We start from the raw sequence: 23,531 nt of genomic DNA on the forward strand, positions 1-23,531 counted from the left end.
AGAGGAGTGAGGGGGGTCTCCAGCACGCTCAGCAGCAGACCCAGAAGTGGACTAGAAGTACTTCCAGTCGGTTTGCCACTGAGCATGTGGGGGGCATCCCCGCGCTCCTGTGGGATGCTTCATGCACCCCAGTATCCCAGTGTTCATGAGCCGCGCCTGGTACCTCGAGGTATATAGAAAAAAATAAACTGCATATGTCCGAATTGCTGATTCTCTAAATCAGCATCGAATCTTCAAATTCGGATTCAAATTTGGATTTGGCCGAATCTTATCAGGGACAGTGATCCAAATCAACGAATCAAATAACTGTCCCTGACTTGGGCCAAATCTGAATTGAATACAGCCCATTTTGCACACCCCTATTAGTTACACTACTGTACCCTACTTCCTCTTTACATTCATCTAGGAGCCATAGGGAGGTTATATGCAGGCAGTGAAAAAGAGAGAACATTAAGAGGGGCTGTGATGATCACGTTGTTTGCTATCCTACATAACACAAGTCACAGGATTCCCCTGACCCCATTCCTGCTTTCAGAACAAGAGTGATTGTTGAATTAGAGTGTGGCTTTTTAGGAGAAATGTATCCCAATTTTGATTTTAAAATATCCGCTACAAGAGAATCCACCACACTCTCTAGTATGTGATTGCAGTGGTTGATTATGCCCACATTTAAAATCTTACATCTTACTTCCAGTGTGAATTTGTTCAGCTCAACTTTCAGCCACTAGCTCTTTCTAAACCTTCATCTGCTGAACTGTGTTAACACATTTTTGTTTCTAGAGACATAACTGGCCAGTACTGCACCCTGGCTATTCCTCATCCCTACCCCCATTTCCCTACATCCTAAACCTTCCCTGTGGCAGCTCCAGCTCCAGCTCCAGCTCTAGTTCTGTCAGTGGGAGGCCAGAGCAGCAGCAGCAGTGATGTGTTGTGCTGGAGGAGCTGCTGAATGTTTTCTGCTCTGGAAGAGATGTTGCTAACTTTTTCTGCTGCCAACTTGCATGTCAAGCGACCAAAAACCCCCACATTTTCAGCAACAAAAAAATGAAGTGACATCTCCCTTGGCAGCAGAAAACCTCAGTTCAAAACTACATTTCTCAGAATGCCCTTCACTGAACCCTCCATCACTTGCATGCTGCTGCACCGTTATTGCTGCTCTGCCCTTTCCCCTGCATGTGCCAGAGCCAGAGCTGCTGCCAGGGGAAGGGTGGAACAGGGGACATGAGGCCGAAGTGTTCCCCAGGCACTTTTCTGGTATCCCCTCTTAGACACCTATCCATCAATCCTTGTGCTACTGACTGTTTCCCATGAAGGTATTTACAGCCTGTAAACAAGTTTGAAGATAGGCCACAGATACAGGCAGACCTAGACAGGCTAGCAAGCTGGGCACATTGGAAGCTGATGAAGTTCAACGTTGAGAAATGTAAAGTACTCCAGCTCTGGACAACCAACTCCCAACATGCCTACAGGCTTGGTGGTACCAAACTGACTGGCACCACAAATGAAAGGGACCTGGGGGTAAGACTGCCAGTTTTAGCAGTGTGTAGATCACCATAGTAGATCACTGTGGGTGTGAGCTCAGTGGGTAGATCACAGTATGAATATGAGGCAGTGGTGTGATGCTGTAGCCAGTAAGACAAACAATACTCTGGCATGTATCAATCAATACATCTACAGCAAAACCAAGGAGGTGATTGTCCTCCACTCAGCACTGGTGAGACTGCAGCTGGAGGACTGTGTCCAGTTCTGGGCACCACACTTTAACAAGGACATGGACAAGCTTGAGAGAGTCCAGAGAAGAGCCACCCATATGATCAGAGTCTCACACGGCATGTCATATGAGGAAAGGCTGAGGAACCCAGGACTCTTCAGCCTGAAGAAAAGAAGGCTGAGAGGGGACCTGGTAGCAGCTTACTGCTACATTAAGGGAGTACATCAAGGGCTTGGTGAACAACTGTTCACCAGGGCACTCTTGGGGAAAACCAGGAGTAATGGCCACAAACTCCTAGAAGAACAATTCAGGCTCAACATTAGGAAAAAGCTTCTTCACAGCCAGGGTGTCCAGACTGTGGAATAAGCTCCCTCCAGAGGTGGTGCGATCACCTACCCTGGAAATCTTCAAGTGGAGACTGGATGGTTACCTTGCTGGGGTTACCAGATCCCCAGTTATCTTTCCTGCTTGTTGCAGGGGGCTGGACCCAATGATCTTCCAAGGTCCCTTCCAGCTCTACAATCTATGAAGTAACCCTTCCCTGATAAGCAGAGAGACCAAGATGCTTGACTGTCTCACTATAAGTCATATAATTCATGTCCCCAATCTTTTAATCATTCATGTGGATCTTCTTTGAGCACTCCTCAATTTTACAACATCTTTCTGGAAACGTAGAACTAGAACTACTTGGGGTCCCTCAAGGCTCTGTCGTTGGACCTGTTTTGTTCAACCTCTTCATTAATGATGTGGACATTGGAGTCAGAAGTGGACTGGCCAAGTTCACCAATGATACCAAACTTTGGGGTAAAGCATCCACACCTGAGGACAGGAGGGCGATCCAGGCTGACCTCGACAGGCTCAGGAAATGGGCAGATGAGAACCTGATGGTGTTTAACACCAAAAAAATGCAAAGTTCTCCACCTTGGGAGGAAAAACCTATAGCATGTCTATAGGCTCAGCAGTGCTACGCTGACTAGCACTACAGACAAGAGAGACTTGGGAGTCAGGATTGACCACAAGATGAACATGAGCCTGCAATGCGATGCTGCAGCTAGTAAAGCAAGCAAAATGCTGGCTTGCATCCACAGATGCTTCTCAAGCAAATCCCGGGACGTCATTCTCCCTTTGTAGTTGGCCTTGGTGAGGCCACAGCTGGAGTACTGCATCCAGTTTTGGGCTTCACAATTCAAAAAGGATGTGGAGAAGCTTGAGAGAGTCCAGAGAAGAGCCACGCGCATGATCAGAGGTCAGGAAAACAGATCTTACGACAACAGGCTGAGAGCCATGGGGCTCTTTAGCCTGGAAAAGCGCAGGCTCAGGGGCAATCTGATGGCCACTTATAAGTTTACAAGGGATGTTCACCAGGATCTGGGGAAACATTTGTTCACCAGAGTGCCCCAAGGGATGACAAGTTCGAACGGTTACAAACTCTTGCAAGACTGTTTCAGACTGGACATAAGGAAGAATTTCTTTACTGTCTGAGCCCCCAAGGTCTGGAACAGCCTGCTGCTAGAGGTAGTTCAAGCACCTACTTTGAACACCTTCAAGAGAAACCTGGATGTTTTTCTTGCTGGGATCTTGTGACTCCAGCTGACTTCCTGCTCGTGGGGTGCGGGGCTGGACTTGATGAACTTCTGAGGTCCCTTCCAGCCCTAATGTCTATGAAATCTATGAAGAACTCTGCAGAAAAGGACCTGGGGGTGACAGTGAACAAGAAGCTGAATATGAGCCAGCAGCATGTTCTTGTTGTCAAGAAGGCTAAAGGCATCCTGGGCTACATTGGTAGGAGTGTTTCCAGCCAATCCAGGAAAGTGATTATTTCCCTCTATTCAGCACTGGTGAGGCCACATCTGGAGTACTGTGTCCAGTTTTGGGCCCCCCACTGCAGAAAGGATGTGGACGAATTGGATAGAATCCAGCAGAGGACAACAAAAATGGTGAAGGGATTGGGACACATGACTTATGAAGAAAGAAGGAGGGAACTGGGCTTATTCAGCCTAGAGAAGAGAAGACTGAGGCGGGATTTAATACCAGCTTTCAACTACCTGAAGAGGGGTTTGAAAGAGGCTGGAGCCAGACTGTTTTCAGTGGTGACAGATGACAGAACAAGGAGCAATGGGCTCAAGTTGCAGCAAGGGAAGTTTAGGTTAGATATTAGCCAGGATTTTCTCACAAGAAGGGTAGTAAAACACTGGAACAGGTTACCCAGAGAGATGGTGGAAACTCCACCCTTGGAGGTTTTTAAAATCCAGCTAGACAAAGCTTTGGCTGGGATGATCTAGTTGAGGATGGTCTTACTTTGAACAGAGGGTTGGATTAGATGACCTTCCGAGGTCCCTTCCAACCCTAATTTTTTATGATTCTAACTGGATGCAGTATTTCAGTAGCACTTACACCATTACCAAATACAGGCATAAAATAACTTTCATAGTTTCTAGAGTCAGAAGGGACCTGAGCAGATCATCTAGTCCGACCCCCTGCCATGGCAGGAAAGAGTACTGGGGTCAAACGACCCCAGCAAGATGTTCATCTAACCTCCTCTTAAAATGCCTCCAGGGTAGGAGCCTGCATCACTTCTCTTGGAAGTTGGTTCCAGACCCAACCGCCCTGACCGTGAAGTAACGCCTCCTTTTCCTTGGCCTGTCATCTGTTTCTACCTCCCAGGATTTTATTAGCCTTTTGACAGGACATCATACCATAAGTTCATGAGTTACTTACCATCATCCCTAAGTTTTTTTCAGTCGCAGCTTCCTTGGCTAGGTTCTTCCACTCACACGTGAAGGTCTGCATTCTTTGTCTCCTGCAGTACAGTCTGGCATTTTGCTATATTGAAACCCATATGGTTTCCTTGTCCTGCATGATTCAGATCATGCATTATCAGTTGACAGTTGTATAGGGCATCATACAGACAATGCAAAAAGCAAATAAACCAGCTTCCTTGAACTTCCACTTTTGATAGACATTATCATTTATCTGGGGTGGTTCAGACCGGTGTGATCTGTTGGACTAGATGGCCTGTTCAGGTCCCTTCCAGGCCTCTTGCTGTGATTTTGTAGACTCATAGCTTCTATAAGAATCATAAATACGGCTTTGCAGAAGTGAAGTGATATAGAGCTCAAGTTCAAAACATTCAGCAGGTTTCATGCATGGGCTACTGGGGCCAGCTGAAGTCAAATGGCACAGAAGTAAATATTCTGCCTGCTGTATATGTAAGCAAGTTAACATGAACACCCAACAAACCCACAGGGATATAAACTAAGTGTTGGGCCTTGGTGGTTGTCAAAGTCCAACCTGCAATGTAATACTAGCTAAAGTAAAAGAAAAGGGGAAGGGGAATTGCAGGATGGGTTGCTTGTTTCCTCCTAGTGCCCAGCAGATAGCAGGAGCAGTATAAAGACTCCCTTTGTTTATCTCCAGTTGCTTTGATGCTCAATCAGGAAACCCCCTTCACAAAACAGAACGTGACCTGAGCCAGCCCCTTGGGATGCGGGGATACATTCTCCAGGCCCTTTGGTCTGTGTGTTTAGACTCATGCCACACTGAATCCCATCTGGGGGAAGAGCTGTTTCAGAAGGCCATGAATAGCAGCTTTCATCGGCTGTCACTTTCCATTACCACTGCCACGACATGGAAATGCACTTGGAGTGGCTTTGCAGCTTGGGAGTTTGGCTGGGCCCTGGGAAGAGAAGTTTCCTCTGCATCCTGAGGCACAGAGATATTGATCCACATTCTCCTTTTGCTCTGTTGATCTGTTTAGATTTAACCCATAGTCGTGACTCCAGCCCAGCTGGCTGCCCAGCTAAGCCCCACTGACGCCAGGTCAGTAACTCACCTTTTGCCCGTATGCAAGAAAGGATTTGCAGAAGTGATGGAGACCTCCACAGGCTTTTATGCCATGTCAGATAGACAGCACACAAGTTAAATCCCAAGAAACTCGACATGGTTCTGTCACCTTCGCACCTGAAAGCTAGGAATCTGGATGCATGGATTTTCAGAGAAACCCTTAAAAATCAAGCTCCAGTCTGTTGTGCAATAAGATCTCAAAACATCTTATGGTAGATCAGAAGCTGGCTCTGTTGTCCTTCCCATGTAGCTTAAACATTATTTTATATATCAGCTCTCTGCTCAAGAGCCAGTGCCACCCTAAACATAGCTGCATTTCAGTGCTTGGAGGGATGCAGCCCAAGGAACTGTGGCTTTTTTTGTAAAGGAACTCAACTGATAGATTGAGAAGTGCTGGGTGCTGAGTCTTTTGAAAGAATTGGACCTTATTTAGGGGCCTGAACAGGAGCTGATCTCCATTGAAAAACTATCCCCCCTGTAAATGGGAAGTATTTTATTATTACTTTAAAAGCTGGGGAAAAAAAACATTCCTCATTGTTCTGTCCTGAAGTTTAGCTTCTGTCCTGTCTTAGATTCACAAGACATGAACAAGTGTCAGCAATGAGCTGTACCAGTATGTTACAGATATGCCTGTCAAAAGATAGACCACTGAACAGGTGATAAAAAGGCAGCGAGAGCTAAGCTATATTTCTAGCTCTGCTACTGATCTATGAATTGGCCAGAGAGACATCACCTCACTGGGCTTAAATATTCAGGGCTCTAAAATGGGGATAAATATGCCTTTCTCCCTTGCGAAACATTTTGAGATCTCTGTAAGTAGTGTAAGTAGTAGTAACTACTCTGTAAGTAGTGAGTACTGTTACACTACTGAGTAATCCAGGTTTCTGAGGAAAATTTCTTTGCACTAGGATTGAAATTTCTCAGCTGGGAAACAACATGGAAAGCTACACGGTGAGCAAGGAGGGTGTTGTTCATGCAGTATCAGATGCTGGTACCTTCATCCTCTGGAATATTCAGAGTTAAAAAACCTCCCTGGCTCTACAGTATTGCACTAGAGGAAAAGCCATCCCCCAGATCTTCACCCAGTTGGCATAAGCACATGAGTCAGAAAACCACCTGAGTATGTCACTGAGATAAACAGCAAAGCAGCACGCAACCAACAGCACGCAGGCAGAGCATTTTCCTCTGGGAAGATTCTTAAAATGAATTGTGCCGAGCTCATCAAATACCATTTCAAATCTGTTGTTACTTCCATTTTCTTCAGAAATAAACTTTAATGTGTCCTGCCTTATTTCTTCCTCCAGACGAGTGTGCTGGTGCTGGAAGGAATGATGGCTGTGGCTCGGCTTGTGAAATGAATTTTTCAGCTGGGGGGCAGCCAAAGGAAACAGATGGGTTTTATGATAACAAATTGGAAGGGAGATAAAGCAGTAAATGGGAGATTCTGGGATTAGGATGCTCAGCATTTTCTTTACTGTTGGTTTTGGGTTGTTGGGGCTTGGAATGAGAAGGAGCATTGTGTCTTTGGGGTATATGAAAGTGAACCAGTGGGTTTCTTGCAAAACCACCTGGTGTGGGGGCCAGTTTCAGGACTGTGTGCCATGCTTTTGAGTTAAGGCTCTCAAAATCCTGCTAGAAACAGAATGCAGGCGGAGATGGGAAAGCAAAAGGGTACCTGTAATGCTGAGCCAGGAAGCGCTTGGAGAAAGAAGAAAGCAGGAGTCCTGCAAGGTGCAGAGGGCTGTGGACTAAGGGAGCCCCTGTAAGGATAAAGCCAATGTGAACTTAAGATACTGGAGATAGGGGAGGATGGGGGAATTGTAATACTGCTGTAGGTTTCTATGATGGTTCCCCTGCAGGAGAGGAAGATGGCGGTGAGTCCTACTAGCTGGATCAGACTTCAGCTGCCTGGTCTGTCCCTCCTGTGCTTCATTCTTTTTTGGTTAATTTGTCTAACCTGTGGTTCATTTAGCCAATACGGAAAAGAAATGTTTCTTCCTTCCTCTCACTTGGTGGAATTGCTCAGACCAGCTCTTGCCATCCATGAGTTCTGGCTGTCCTTGTCTATGGGGTAGCAGCAAAACCCAGAGGGTCATGAAGCATAGCTTCACAAAGGAGCATGGGTCCACACAGGTGACAAAAGGCCATCCAGAAACCAAGTGAAGTGGTCTTGTTGGCTTCGGCGGGCTGCATAGTGAGCACTGAGACCCTGCATTTCTCTTTTCAGGTCCCTTCCTTGCCCACTCCCCTCCACCCCCACAGCAGATGCAGCTACAAGTTCAAAGCTGACGCAGATAGATAAAGGAGGGTGGAACTAGAATATTCATGAGAGATGGATGGAGAAGGATCTATGTGAGGGGAAATTGGGATTCCTTGCTGTTAATCAGTGATGTCCCAAAGATTGCCAATTAATTTGTTTTACCATCTGCAGCCCCTGACAGGTGCACCAACTGGACAGCTTATCAAAGGACAGGAGTCAACATTTGCCTCCTCCCAGGAATCGGCTCTGGGCAGCTGTGCACAAGTGCTCGCTTACGTTGGTATCTATTACACAGCAGCACGATTCCAGTCAGGAAATAATAATCATACTAAAACAGCAGTGCAGCCTGGCGGCTGAAGGCCTTGTTGGTACCATTCCTCACTGTGGCACCGAAAAGATTTGTTCCCAAGGGCAGGGCATCAAGTCTGCTTGATAGCGTGGTCATGGGGTAGGTGGGGTGTCAAACAAGGAGGTCCCTTGGGTGGGGCAAAAAGAAAGCAGTGGAAAAGTGATCATAGGGCAAGGCTAAGGCATGTTTAAGGGTTGGTAGATTTCAGGGTCCATTAGACCTAAGAGAGCCGGTCAGGAGGCAAGTAGGTTCATTTTCAGAGACACAAAAGGCCATTATATTCCTTATTATTGTTGGAAGGTGGTATCAGCTGGGCATCTAACTCTCCTTGGCGCCTTTGAAAATTTGCTGCACTGAATGATCTGATAATAACTCACACAGGTTCCCTCTATTTTCAAAGCTGAATTTGAATGTCCAGCTTCTAAAATCCCACTCTCTGTCACTGGGCATCAGTTCCCCAGCTGTCTGATGGAAGAACATATCTCATTTGTCAGTGTAGAGCCTAATTTTTCAGAGGCACAGATTATCTCTTCCTATGTATATGTACACAGTACCTAGCACAATCTTAAGGCTTAGTTTTGGCTTCTGGGAGCTACAATAATAAAAATAAGCAATAATGAAACCTTTGCCACTAGTAGAAAGGAGTTATAGTTTTCAGTATTCAATGGTTTAAGGCAAGTTTTTCCCGAGTATGCACTAACACAACACATGGCATGGCACTGCTACTTCTTAACAAAGCTCTTTTTCCTGGTCTTATTCTCAATTATTCTTTCAAGACACTGGATCCCAAATAATCTGGGATTATTGGGCAACAGAACTGGTAAAAAATTACAACATCCCTGATAATTTGAAGCAAAAAATATGAACAGATCCAAAAGGCTGATGAGTTCTAGCATAGACCGTCATTCACTTGAACGTTCGTACCTGAATGTACATTATTCGGTTCCAGCCAGCCAGTAAAGGAGGAGAAATAATAACATGCAAGTTGGCTGACCAATCATTACAGATACCAAAAAGTTTAAAATAATAGTTCCTAACAACACACCAATTGCAACCTGTTCCATCAATTAATTTAGTATATTGTTACAGTTAGTGAATATATTTCAAAAGTCAAGATTCATGTAGGAATTATTAATGTTAATGCTACATGCAGATTGGTGTCCCTCCTTTAAAAAAAAGAAAAAGTAAGAAAAAAAGAGGTAAAATATCAGTTTAGAGAAGAAAAGCAAATGCAGATGTTTCCTCCACGAGGGGGCTTCTGGATTTCTTGTAATGAACTCTAACGCAAAAAGGAAATGAAGAGACTCTGTTTTCCACTATTTCCAGTTGCTAGGCATCTGTTTTTATAACTGCAAGGAGGGCTGGTGTCGGAGATGAACATTTCAGTGGATGCTGACAATCAGAGCAGGGTTCCAAAGAAGAAAGTTTCAGCTCTAAGGCTGGCAAATATTCCTGGTTGGAACTTCTTCAACATGTTTTTCTCATTGAAAAATGCTAATTTGTTGAAAGCAGAACTTTTCACAGGAAAGGAGGGTTTTGACAAATTTCTCAACTCAAAAAGTTGTTAGGAAAAAGTGTCAACATTATCAAAACATTTTCCAATGGTTTTCAGATGGAAGTGGTGTATTTCCAACACACAGTTTTCCATTTTGCAATATAAGCTAATTAGAGTAAACCTTTTGAAATTGAAATGTATTTGAAATATAAAATTTTTTTGAAAAATAAAGCATTTCATAATTGTCCAAAATGAAACTTTTTCCTTGCCCTAATTCAAAAGTTTTGATTATTCTGAGACCAAAATATTTGAGAGTTTGACTTTGTGCCCCAATTTGAGATGCAAGCAATTAGGAACTTCCAATTTTGATTCTAATGAATCCAAATGATGTTCATAGGTCATTTCAGTCACTGAAAGAGGGGAAGAGTGCTAAAGGTCTCTTCTTATTTAGCTGGTTATAAAAGGGATATAAATCCTGGTTAAATCTCACCCAACAATGTTGTTTATTGAACTTTGAGTGAGTTGACATAATTTCTTCTGTTGCATTACATCTGGAGATCAAATAAGTATAATTAGAAGTAGCATTATAATTGTGGTGTTCTCACTATCAGCTTTTAGGATCAGCAAGTAGTGGGAGTGTTAAGTCTATGACAGGTTTAGGATGCTGAAGTGTGAAACCTGTGTTTTGAACAGCTATTCACATGCTGTTTCTTGGCCATAAAAGTAAAATGAGGTGTGGCTTATTTTGGGTCTGGGCAGGTCTTAGAGATGTGGAATCCATCTTTTATTGTTGCGATCCTACTTACAGTGGGTAGTAATGGTCTTTGCCCAGTAGGCCTGTCTTGTTGTGTTCTGGTACCCTCAGAGCTCAGTGGCGTTGTGCCAGATCCAGTCTATGAAGCCCACCACATTTTTCTACTAACAGATCTTTTAGAGGGGGCAAAAGATGAAAAGGAAAGGTAATGTGACTTTGGTCAAATAGGCAGAAGGGAGGGCAGGGTGGCGCCTTAAAGACTAACTGGTTCATAGAAACGTAAGTTTTTGTGGATTAAAACCTAATCCATCAGCATCTAAAGACGTTGGTTACTGCCTATAAAAGCTCATGCCTCTGAAACAGTCACTAAGGTGCCACTGTATCCTACCTTCTGCCTGATTTTAGGCTAACACAGTTGACCACCTCTTTGGTCAGATAGGAAATTGTGTTATGACACTTTGCTGTCAATACATTAATGCCACAGCAGACCACTTAGTGCCGTTAAGTAGCTCTTGCACAGAGGCTATCTTCAGAATGATAGTTACAATCAGTGACAGGATCTGCAGGAAATCACACAGGAAGAAAATCTGAGAGGGTGGTATCAAGAAGGTACTCATCTCTTCATCAGTTTCTCCCAGAGGGTCCTCCAAGGAAGTGATTCTGTAAGTTGCTCATATTTCAATTTTGATGCCATTGGCATGCGGATGACACAAGGCACTATTTTACTATGAACTCAGGCAAGGCAGTATCTTTGATTTGTTGGTGTGAAGCATAGACCAAAGCTTGAATGAAGGCATATAATCTGAAGCTTATTTCAGCTGCGACCTGAGGGAAGCAATAAAGGAGGACTTCTGTCAGAGGTGTAATGATGAAGCTGGGTGCCTCGGGCAGCTTCAAACCAAGGGGTAACTTCTGATTGCCACCACAACAGTAGTGAGATCATGTGCCTGCAGCGGGACCCATTTCTTTCCACCACCCCACTCCAAGATGGGGCACCAGGGTAGCTGCCCTGGTCACCCTGCCCTAGTTACACCACTGATTTCTATTTCCCTTTGTGCACCCAAGCAGCAGCTTTCTAGCCACATAAGTAGCATTGCTTGCATTTGCATGTGGGTTATGATTACATTACCCCTGCCTTGTGGACATGTAAATGTGCTGGCATAGACTGAATATGGTCAGGCAGCTACGCATTAGCCGGGCAGGTAGTCGTGCCCATTCTGGGTGCGTATCTATATCTAAGTCATGCAAATGTAGTTGACCACAAAGTCATGATTAGTAGGTACCAGATGTTGAAAGGAAAGGAGTAGAGAGCCCTTATGGAGCACCCCCACAACAGTAAATTGGCTAACCTATTTGTCTAGGAAGTTAGAAACCCAAGTTCTAGGCTCCTCTCATCTAGTGAGTGTTTGAACTTGCCTTTTTGTGACTTCTTTTTAATATTGCTAAGAATTCGGAGACTATGTGATTCATGCTCTTAGACACTGAAAATATAAATCACTCAACCCAATCCTCCGCAGACTGGAGGACAGTGTCTCTGATAATGGCCTTGAGGGTAAAGAGGTGAAATGGTAGGACCTCCAAGGGAAAACAAAAATACCAATAATAATTATATCTGACATTTATAGGCCATTTTGCATGCTAAGGGAGTCAAAAGCAATTTGTAGAATATATGTGAATCATTTCATGCAGCCACCTCTGGGGAGGAAGATGGCAACTGTTTTAAATTGCAAAGCAAACATTCTGCACAACAGGTCAGAGCAGGAAGTGAAGAAGGATGCTATATCCCATTGAAAATTATAATGGGGTTTCTGGAGGCTGCATGCAATTAGCTCAATTAAAATTTGGCCAGGAGACAAAAGATTTAACAACTCTGTTCTTGTTAGAGTGCAATGGAATCTTTACAGACCACAAATGATTAGGGCATTTCTTTTAAATTTCCTCCCCGAGTGGATACCTCCAACAGTGCACTGGCACCAACATCATGCCGGGGCATCCGTTCACCACTGACTCAGAGAGGAAGAATGGTAATAAGCCCATGGTTTCTTCAACAAGGTCTCCCTCCCAAGTGCTAAGAAATCCTAGTTTTTGCTTAGCATAGAGAATTTAACAGGAGACCAGCCAAAATGATCTGGTTACACACACCTCTGTTCATCATACAGAGATAGCTCCAATGTAGCAATTTTTATATGAGCTGAATCGTTTCCTATTAAATGCAGTTCATGAGATGCCCTCTTTTAAAAGAAAATAGAGAATGCTGCTGTAACTGCACAGAACACTAGGTAATTAAATTAGTGACTTACTGTGCACCGGTCAATGCAATGCATTAAGCCAGAATTCCTTTGTGTTCTTAGTACATCCTTCTCAGGAGAATATTTTTTTCCATTGCAGTCTATGCACCCTGCTATAGGGGTTTATAGCAATAAGCAGTATAGAAAGTCTATTGATTCTATTCCATAAGCCCTGTACAAGAGAAGGTAAGTGCTCCCCAGCCAATACTTTTCAGTCATTTCCTTTAGATGTTGCTTGCATTCCTTAAATCATGGGCCTAGTTGAAGAACAAAAGAAATTATCTGGAGAAAATACAGTCAGCTGGGCTTCATCCTCAGCTAGCGAAAAGCATTAATAGAGCGACACTGATTTACACTAGCTGACAACAGGGTGTGTACATCAGAGGGCTTTAAGATACAGGGCCTGATTCTATCAAGTCAGTATACCTTTTAGACAAGACCAAATATTATACCCAAGGTAACAAGTCACAGAAAAACAAAGGATAAATTCCAGGGTTTCTATGAAAAAGTAGATAAGCAAACAAAAATGGCAGGTATTCAATTTTTTTTGCTCCCTTAGCAAGTCAGCTTTATAGCAAGGGGAGCCCCTTAGGAAGCAGTTATATGGCAGTCCGATGACATGCATTGTATTTCTCAGATAATTTGTTTCACTCTTTCAAGAAAGACTATAGGTTAGGTCCCAAAAACAACAACCAGGGAAAGCAGTTGAAAGACATTAGCTAGGGAATACTTATTGAGGTGGTTGTTATTTGTGTCCTACAAGCTGTGTTTAAAGACTATGCAGCGCCTAATACTATAACCCTAGGTCCTGAAAAATTATGAGTTAGACACAAGCAGATTGGTTTAAAAATCATAAGATTATTTTAAATAAAAAGTCTTGGTTCCAGCATCTCTATTTAGGCTTATGCAGCACCCCATAGCTCTGTTTTGCTTTAAAGGGCTTTCAGCAAGGTCCTTGGAAATACAATTGCTCAGCACTTACAGTAACCGGGCCCAAAATTACTTGCCAAAGCTCCCAGGCAGAGCCAGAAACTCAAGAGTCTCCTTTGCTCTAAACACAAGACACCATTGCCTCTCTTTGGCAGAAACACACAAAGAGAAAATAAGTGATAGTCTAGGATAGCAGGAGCATGCAGTGCTGTGTGTGGGTACCTGAAGTAGGACTTTGCCAGCACTAAATTACTCCGCTAAGGACATAATTGTTTCTGGTACCTGAACTTGCTCATTAAGTGGTAGTCCAGGGGTCTCTGCATGGCACCACATTGTGCAATCTAGACATTGAGTAGGAGCGAGGAGCTAAGCTTTCAAGAAGCTAGTTTTCTTTGTGTAGGTATCTTGAGGAATGAGGGATAAGACATGAGGAATGCAGACTGCTAGTTCATGTCTAAGCACAGCTATTTCTCTGTATTGTGCTTTCCAGAGTTTTCCATAAGGCATCAGTGGCTGCTAACACCACATAGTTATTTCTGTATTTAAACCAAAATCCCCAGTTATAATCTGGATAGTCCTGGCTGGGTGGAGTGCAGAACCCACACTGTTAACTCCGGATAGCAATAATTAAAAGAAAATAAAATCAAAGCGGCTCGTGGAAGAAATGGAACATTTTTCTACAAAAGCCAAAAGATTATATTAAACTTCAGTGGTTTAATAAAATCGTATGAAGTTTGGGAGCATATTTTTCCTGGGACTTAATCTATTTATACATCTAAAAAAGTAAACAGAATATCACTTTACTTGACCACACAGAAAACCCGATACACCATGGCTATTCCGCTGTATATATTTCTTGGTGAATTGCTTCCACCTTCGGTTTCACTTAATGGACCCAAAGTTATACATGTTCATCTTCTAATGCCTCTGTGAATCCCCGGCCCCACTGAAGTCAATGGCAAAGCTCCAACTGAATTCAGTGGGCCCAGGATCTCACCTTCAGTGTTCAACAGGGTTGTGCTGATTTAAACCTGCTAAGGACCTGACCTTAAGCAGGTTGTTTTACCTCCTTGTACTTCTTGTACAAGTATTTCCTCATTTGTAAAGTAGGGATAAATATTACTTGCCTGGATCACAGAGGGGCTGCGAGGACTAAAGGCCAGATCCTATTTCACTTTGATGTGCCTAAGTGGCACTTATATAGCCACAGAACTGCAGTTTGGGGCATTTATGTGGTCTGGGAGCCAGTGTAGCTTTGTGCTCTCAGTGCTTTCATATTGTGCATGCTCAGTAGCCTGTACTCTGGCTGCAGAGTTGTCCGGACAAGATGAGATTGCCCAGGCACATGCACAAAGCTGAGTAAATCCTGAACTTTTATTCACCAAAAAAACATGACTAGTGAGCGTTCAGTACAGGAAGAGGCCTTACCTATTTTTAGCCTAATAACCTAGAGGTTAGGCTGTTTACCCAAGGAGTGGGAAATCCAGATTTGAAGCTCTAGCCCTCTCCCAAACCCAGAATAAGATTGAACCCTAATTTCCTCCTTCCTAGGAAAGTGCTTTAACCACCAGGCCTTGGGCGAGGCACTGCACAACGTACCCTCCAGCATGCCAGAATAAGTGAGAGAGGAATATGGTTCTACATTTTCAAACAAGGTTATGCATCTCTAGGTAGAGGTGATCACTGCTGCTAAGAGTTATTTTTAAGCAAGTGAAACAGCCACCAGTGGCTAGTTTTGCATTTTAATATATATTGTAAACCTCTCCCCCCTCCCCTCCCCAGCCCCTTGCCTTGATGCCATCAGCAAAAAGATAACACAGCCTCAATACCCGTAAACTTTATTAAATGTGTGCTTCTTCATTCTTAAATTAAATTAAAATCAATCATGATCAGACAGAAATAGCACCAAGGGAAAAAATAAAAATAAAAAACAGGATCCCAAAGCAAAGGAAAACCAGAAAGCATTATGTACAAATAAAAATTATTAGAGATTTAAAAAAGGAAAACACAGGGATGCTTTCCCTACTCTGGAGACCTAACATTTCATATACTAACATGTGTGGGGTAGAAATGAGGAGGCTGGATATGAGAGTTATTTAAAATAAATAAATACATTCAGGGTATAAATTTCCGAATAACAAGCATGTCATTGCTTGACATATAACTTAATAATACCATATCCCCTCCCTCCCGAATACCAGTTACATGAAAATACAGGAGCCTCATTCATTGAAATCCTACGATATACTGGCTTTTAGATTCATATGTAATGCTTAAAGTATTTGGATATGACAATAACTTGTGAGTTTATGGTATACACAATTAGCCCTTTAGACTAATGCTGATGTAGCAGCTTTTTCCAGGAAATCACAGCAACATAAAAATTTCTCTTAGCCCATCAATGCAAAGGTCAGATTTATTTTTCACAAGCTAAGTTCCTAAAGTTATTGAAAGCTTTTCAGATCCATTTTGGCAGAGCTGAATTCAGTGCCCCTTCCAGATTAAGCAAAGCATTTAAGCACACACTGAAATAGCAAGCATGTGCCTAAGTGCCTGGCAGAATAAGGGTGGTGTTAGTGAGTTGAGGTCTGGAAGGTTGGTCCAAACTGTGCTGAAAAAAGAAAGATGACCACTGATTTGTATGGATAATGCATCCTGCCCTGATGGCATGTTGAAAAGGCAAGTGCATTGGAGTCTTTCAGCAGCATTAGACCACAGCACTGATCTTGAGAGATGCTGAACAACCGTCCCATGAAAGTTAATCAAAGGCAACTCCAAGTACTCACTGCCTCTGTTAGTACGGCTGAGAGTTACTTAAAACCTTGGGGACCAATTCTGTGCTTACTTGAATGCAACTCAGGGTGCAACTCCTGCCTACCCTGATTCTATCGCATTCTTCTTATTTGTTTGTATGAGTCTGGAAATGCCTTGGACTCCTAGCCGTGGGTCAGGATCCCTGCTGTGCTAGGGGCTGTACAAACAGAGCTATATCACTCATTTCAATTGGCAGACTGATTTATGGTGGGGGTAAATAAGATGAAACCACAGTGGAGTTTCATCTGAGATACTAGTAGCAGGATTTGATTCCTGGTATTGATACCATTCTTTTAAGATTTTAAAGTGATACTGCTAAGGCATAATAGTGGCATCTGGTAATGAAAGCCCACAGCTCATCTCCTCTGAACAACACGTATGCTCATTTAAACTGAAAGATTTTAAAATACCTTGTTTCCCTTCCCCTGCATTTTGTTTGCTGATTTTTTTCCACTGGGAAAATAAAACTCTAATTATAAAATGAAATTGAAAGTTACGTATAGTTACACTTTCTAGTGCTAAAACACCCAGTACTGGGAGGCTGAGATTTCCAGCAGAGGGGCATGTTTACATATTTTAAAAAAAGAGCATAGCAGGAAAGGTCAGGACAGGAAAGGAAAGGAAATTTCTGGCTGGGATTTTCAAAGGAGCCAAAAGGATTCAGGTACATAATTCCTAGACTGCAATGGGATTTGGATGTGTAACTTCCCTTAGACTCATTTAAAAGTTTCTTCAAACTGAGTGGGAGTTTCAAAAATGTCTAAATCCCAAATCCTCAAAGATATTTTGGTGCCTTTCTCCCACTGAAAAGCACCTAAAAACTTTTCAAGACGTGGACTTAAGTGACTCAGGAGGAACGTTGAAAATAAATAAGTAGGAGAGATTTTCCGAGGCATAAAAGACAATTAGTTGCCCAAGGACTCGTCTACACACTTTAGTTGAACTGCCTCATCTGTATTGATATAGCTTAGTAGTATTAACCGCCTTGAGCACAGGAAAACATATCTACAGAAAGAGGCTTCACAGCAACTGGATGGGAAAGTGAATAACAGATACCAGTAAAACCCCCTGAAACATGGAAGATATCAAATTTTGCTATTTGAAATGGAAACTTCCAACTTTTTAGTTGGTCTAATAAAGATGTCACATTTGCTCAAAGAACTTGTCTTCCTAGATACCAGTAAAAAAAAAAAAGCATTGCTATCTTGTCTACAAGGTCTTGATTGTAGGTTTTGCACCAGTAGATTAGTAAAAAAAAAACCCAACCCCATACCCACTACTGACATTTATACAGGCACAAAAACTAGGTAAGGAATAGCCTGGGCTAAACTGTTATTGAAAGACAATGGGTATAGGCAGAGAACTGCCATTTCTACCTTTGAAGATCTTACTTCTGTGTGCCTAAGTCACATAGGTGCATTTGAAATCCGTAGTGGTTAGTTTTGTGAAATTTTTAGTTTTGCAACAAAAAGATTTTGGCCTGACACTCCTTGACAGTATCTCCTTGGGAAACACCCTTCTCTCAGTTGCTAACAAGCTGGTCCATCACCCTTCTGCTGTCAAAAGGACTTGTGCTTGAGATTCCTTTTCCCATTGGCAAATGTTAGGAGAGACTTGCAGTGACATAAAGGGTGGAGCCCACTCTTGCACCTCTAGGTCTTCCCTAACAAGTCATGACAATAGTTCCCCAAGACAACCTTTTGCTTAACAACTATTAACATCCTGTCTGTCTGCAACAGAATGAACAAGAACAGCAATTAACACGTTGAGAAAAAAAAGTCCTTATTCTGTTAACCTGATTTAAAATGGAATTATTGATGTCTTTGGGGTGGAGAAAATGGAACATAAGAGAGCCAAGAACCAGCGGTTCCTTCCCGCTCTGCTGTCCATTGAGAGGGCCTCAGGGAAAATGGAAGGTAATAAGTTACAACTGATTTCTGTATTGTGATAGGGAGGTGATGCAGGGAAGGGACTGGGTGGGCGGGGAGAATCACTTACTATGTGCTCTCTCCTGCAAGCTCTATTGTGTGAGTTAGTACAATATCATATGATAAATTCCCAATGGATACAAGTCTTGATGCTGTTTAGCATCATTTATCCCGCTTTCTGGGCCACATCTCTACTTATGGGAATCTTAGTCTGCTTTAGATATCTTAGGCATTAGTAAGTGGAGCCCCTTCATCTGAACCCTCATTTTGGCAGGATCAGGACCTTTTAAAGCACTCTGCAGTCATGCACGTCACAGCTGTAGGGCACTTTCAGGGGTCAGATGGGGTGAAAATTGTCACTTCTGTCTGTGATAAACTGTGGGTTCAAGACCAGCCTCAGAGGCTCTTCCTGGAGTGTTTTAACTGGCAGATACCAAAATTAGAAGTGTGCCTCCAGGCATGGGTAGGAAGCACATCAGTAGTAGTGTATGCTTGGGCCTGTTCTGGTGGGGATGCAAATTTCAATGAGAAAAGAAACAGAATTTTCTTTTTTTTTAAATCTTTGTTCAGCCTATTCTAATTCGGATATTCCTGACTAGAACAAGGAGCCTTAGACAATGTTGACAGGGAAATTCAACAAAGGGAGAAGTTAACACATATACCTTGCTGACCCTTGAGAAACCTTCTGGTGTGGAGTTTGGGCTGGGGGAGTAGTGAACAGAGAGAGAGAGAGAGAGGGATGAAAACTGTTGTGTTCTTACTTGATACAAACTCTTTTGCTCATCCTTGCTTTCTGATATATTCAGCTACGTGACTGTCACCACTACTCCTTTGGCTGTTGTGTGACCATCAATAACCAAGATTTTTATAAGAGGAGTGCATTGTAACGAGCCATGAATCAAGCCCTTAGATGGACCTCAAAGGGCATGAAGACCCAAAGGGAGACAGTGTGCTAAGGGCAGTAAGCTCCGTTGCTGTGCTTTGTTCTAGGCTCTGTCTGAATGTTCTAATAACTGCTTCCCCCTTTTGTTCTAATAACTGCTTCCCCCCTTTTGTTTGGATAAGATGATTATAAAATGTTTACCCAGATGGTTTTTTGTGGCACGGGACACTGCCAAAAACCAGCTTAAAACTGAGAGATGGAATATGCTAAACCAAGAATTTGTCCAGGAAGATGAAAGTATCAGCTGAAGGTACTGAGGGGTGGGTGACGTGATGACCTCTTGTGCTTGCGGGGGGAGGAGGAAGCAGATTCCAGAAAAATGATTTAACAATTTCCTAACCCGCAACGATTGAACTTTAGGCAGCTGTTACTGGTCTCTGAGTAAGGATACCTGAGCTCAGATAATGCACAGAAGAAAGTCTTGGTGCATAGACCTTCAGAAAGTCCCCTCAGCATTCAATTATTTGAAATAATCTAGGAACTGAATGCATGCGTTTGGTTCTTCAGAGGTGACGGGGAAAGGTCTCTCTGGGTGCTCTGCAACTTCAGCCATGGTTAGGATAATTTTTTAAGGGACAGTTAATAGAAGAGCTGGAAAGAGGAGTTCAAAGTGGATTCAGGAGTGAGTACCAGGCTCATTTCTTGAAAATGAATATGATGTTTTGTGAAAAATGTTGCCCAAGACACTGGACTGTTTTTTTTTTAATCCAGGGAACAGAAATGTGCTATGGATAGGACAAGGACTTCTTGGGGTGATATGTTTTACTGGACCAACTTCTTAGTTTGGATAAAGTTAGACAAGCATTTGAATGCAAAATATTCTTCATCAGGTCTCCCTGGTCCAATAAAAGAAATCACCCTAAGAAATCCTTGCCTCACACACCATTTTTGGACAATCATGGCTACATCACTCTTATACTACTGTAAACTTGGTGTTAGTAGTAATTGTATATGCATTGCTTTGACCCCTTTAGTTATCACCTCAATCCTTCAAATTTCCCATTGCTGTGAACCCTCCCAGACCACGACCTCCATTTTTTCATGGATGGCACCCCAGTGGAAGAAGGCTTTAATGTTTCTTGAAAGAGATTGTAACATGAATTAGGGTGAGAGTAAAGGTTATGGCAAGGCTATTCTGGATGAGGCTAGTTGGAAACGGTCACGTGACTAAATTTTCACAAATGTGGATCTTTTTTGTTCAAAAACTGAATATCTTTCCATTTTTTGGCAATAAAAAACAAAATGTTTAATTTTAAACCAATAACGACAAAATTGTTCTCGGTTTTTGAAAAATGAAACATAGTTGTTTATACCTGATGAAAAAATTTCCATTAATGGACCAACCCCCTCCCCCCCGAAGAACAAGAAAGAAAAATAAATGATAAGTGAAAAAATCACTTTTTCAATTTTTGCCAGTGCTTTAAAAATTGTCCCAATCCGCTCCAGGGTAATATTTTTAAAAGCAAATTGTGCATTTATATTCCTATGTTCCATTTTCCAAACATGATTAAAACCCTTAGGAGGTTAAATCCTGTTGCCTATTAACAAGACTTTGCTTCTTTAAGTTTCGAAGTCACTTCTGACTACAGGACTTAGGCACTTTTGAAAATGTTGCCCCCTTTTCAACAGACACAGTGCCAAATCCCATGGAAAAAATGACCAAGCTTGTGCTGACTTTAATAGAATTAAATTTTGGCGCTCAGCCATCTTCTTCAGCCACACCAACCCTCCTTCAGCAGCAGAAAGAAAACAAATTAAGCAATGACATTGTGCCAAAAAGAAAAATCAGAACAAACAGCATTTTTCAGCACAACTATTAAAGTTATGTATTTTTTCCCTCTCCACTGATACGTAAAAAAAATATATATTATCTTATAATTTTCTTTTTTTTAAATTATTTCTTTTCAGCCTCAGTCCCAGCCGAAGTCGTGCCCAGTCATCTGGTAGAACTTCATGTTGAAAGGCCGGTAGAAGTCCCGCAGTCTCTGCACCACCTCCTGGTCTATCTCGGGGTGGGGCCTGCCTTTCGTCTTCCCCAGACAGTGGGGTTTGCTGCTGCCTTCAGCCTTTTTCAGGCACGGAAAACCCTTGGTTTTGTTGAAGTAGAAGTGTTTGTCTGTGATGATCCTCTTGAGGCCCAGGAAGTCCTGGACCCTGCCCAGCTCCCCAGCAGGGTCGCTGATCAGCCGCTCCCCACTGACAAAGAGGATCTGCCCGATGGGGAAGTACAGGAGCCAGTTCTCCAGGTGCTTGGCATAGATGCCAATCTGGATGGCGCTCCACGAGGTGTCGATCAGGCCTGTAGTCCTGTTTTTGAAGGTCAGGCTCTCGAAGGTGGGGATGTCAGGCTTCTTAGAGAGAGTCTGTGTATAATCAGATATGGCTCTGGTTACAGGGTCCCTTACGACTACGATGAGCTTGGTGCCCTTCGACATGGCGGAGATACGAGCAGGTGCCTCCTTGGTGACGAAGTAGCTGGGCGTTTTCTCCATGGTGATCTGCCCGTCCAGGGTCCTGGGCATCAACTCTCTATTGAGAAGAGAGAGAGAGAAATAACAAGCATTAACCTCTCTGGAAGTGGTACATGTGAGGCAAGGGCACAGTATAGCCCACAGGGGGATGATCTAGAAATGAGCAGATTTCTATTACAGGTATAAGGATGTTATCTAATCAAAAGCCTATGAGTGGCTCTGTGAAACTGTAGGGAATGATGGGCTCTGCACCAAAGGCCAGAGAAGAGTGTGAACCCAAACAAGTGTGTTTGCCATTTGCTGTCTACACTTTATATTGACCCATTTTGTTTTGAAGGCTTTGCTGTCTGCAACGGTGTTCATCCTCTCTGATGAGCGATTCCACCAGTATGTAATGCCCTATCGTTTAATACAGCCAGGAGTGAATAGCTCCACCCTCATACAGTGCACCTGTGTTGGATCAGTAACAGAAATGTGCTGGGTGCTGGACTGTGTCTAGATTGTGGTTATTCACAATCTGGTGCAAAACACTTCAATGTATGAGTCTAAGACAATTCTAACTGGGAATCTAAGACAGTGCTAACTGGGAATCTGGGAAGAAAAAACTGTCAAAATGGAAGTGATAAGACTGCCATGCTATAGTAATAAAAGTTACTAAACCACTTGATTTAGATTTATCAGATGCAACAGAAATAGTACCCCTGAGTTTGGTGGGAGCTAGAACAGACTTAGTAATGCTGTCTTTCTGGTGTTCCGTCTAATAAGAATGTGCTGCTTTCTTTTCAATAGGCTGATTTAATGGCAGTACATCTGCTCTTAACAATAATGACTCCCATTACAAACTTCACTGGAATCATACTCCAAAATTAGTTGATGCACTATAGCAAAAAGCAGAGGAATAACCACATATATTTTGATGTCACCCTCTGATGTTCACTAGGACTTAGAAGGAAATGAAGTCCCTGAGTCCCAGGGTTCTGGCCTCTCTGAGGTCACCACCTGGTACCTAAGTGCCTCCACACTTGCTTGGAATAACGTCTCATACTCCTGTTACAGCAAACCAGAAACATATCCATCTCAAAGATTTAGTTTCATGAAGGTGTGACAGCACTGACAATGTACCAGCCTTATAACCAAGCCCTCCAAACACCTGTTTTCACATTGCTTTCACAGCATGGAATGTACAAAGGTCTGGGGTTGGATGGGATGGGATGAAAACACAGCAAGATACTGTCACAATAAAAACCCGAACCTTTCTTTGCAATGGCAAGAAAGTAGTAACTGGATCTATAAATTGTATGAGTCCTGTCCCTTTAAATCCCTCTTTGTGGATGTTAGGATGTCCTCCCCTTTGGCTCACATTCAACAGAATAAAGCAGAGTTTCTGTAATAATGGCAATTCTTCCTGTGGGGTGTAAGGAATTTAAAAGGTCAAGCCCATATTTCACTGTCTTTTGGTGTTTTCAAGACAGCAGCACAATATCATGCTAAAATGTACAAAGCAGTCTCTGACCTCAATGATTCCTATCTTCCCTTCAACCTAAAGAAATTCTACATTCACTTCCTTTCTCTCCATTTAGGAAACTATCATTGACTTCAGTGAGAACTGTTGGAAGCATCCACCTTTGGCTCTAATAATTCAGCATAATGCACAAGAAACTAAACAAGTCAGTGTTAATATAGCCCTTACAGAAGCAACTCACCCAGCTGTATTTAAGTACTGTAAGGCCTAAAAGCAGGGAGCT

The 23,531-nt window shown here is 42.8% G+C and overlaps 1 protein-coding gene across 1 annotated transcript; it reads right to left on the minus strand.

Annotated features, from left to right (window-relative positions):
* Nucleotides 1-19,335: 19,335 nt before the first annotated feature.
* Nucleotides 19,336-23,066, minus strand: LOC109315156 (heparan sulfate glucosamine 3-O-sulfotransferase 3B1). Its single transcript, XM_019542728.1, has one exon. The coding sequence runs from the start codon at nt 21,835-21,837 to the stop codon at nt 21,226-21,228; it is 612 nt and encodes a 203-aa protein (XP_019398273.1). The 5' UTR covers nt 21,838-23,066; the 3' UTR covers nt 19,336-21,225.
* Nucleotides 23,067-23,531: the final 465 nt, after the last annotated feature.

Source organism: Crocodylus porosus, unplaced genomic scaffold (genome assembly GCF_001723895.1).
Source record: "Crocodylus porosus isolate Cpor-Errol unplaced genomic scaffold, CroPor_comp1, whole genome shotgun sequence".
NCBI classification, from domain to species: domain Eukaryota; kingdom Metazoa; phylum Chordata; order Crocodylia; family Crocodylidae; genus Crocodylus; species Crocodylus porosus.

What these genes read in the sequence shown, in the direction of transcription:
- LOC109315156 (XM_019542728.1), bottom strand. Translation starts at nt 21,837, where the DNA reads ATGCCCAGGACCCTGGACGGGCAGATCACCATGGAGAAAACGCCCAGC.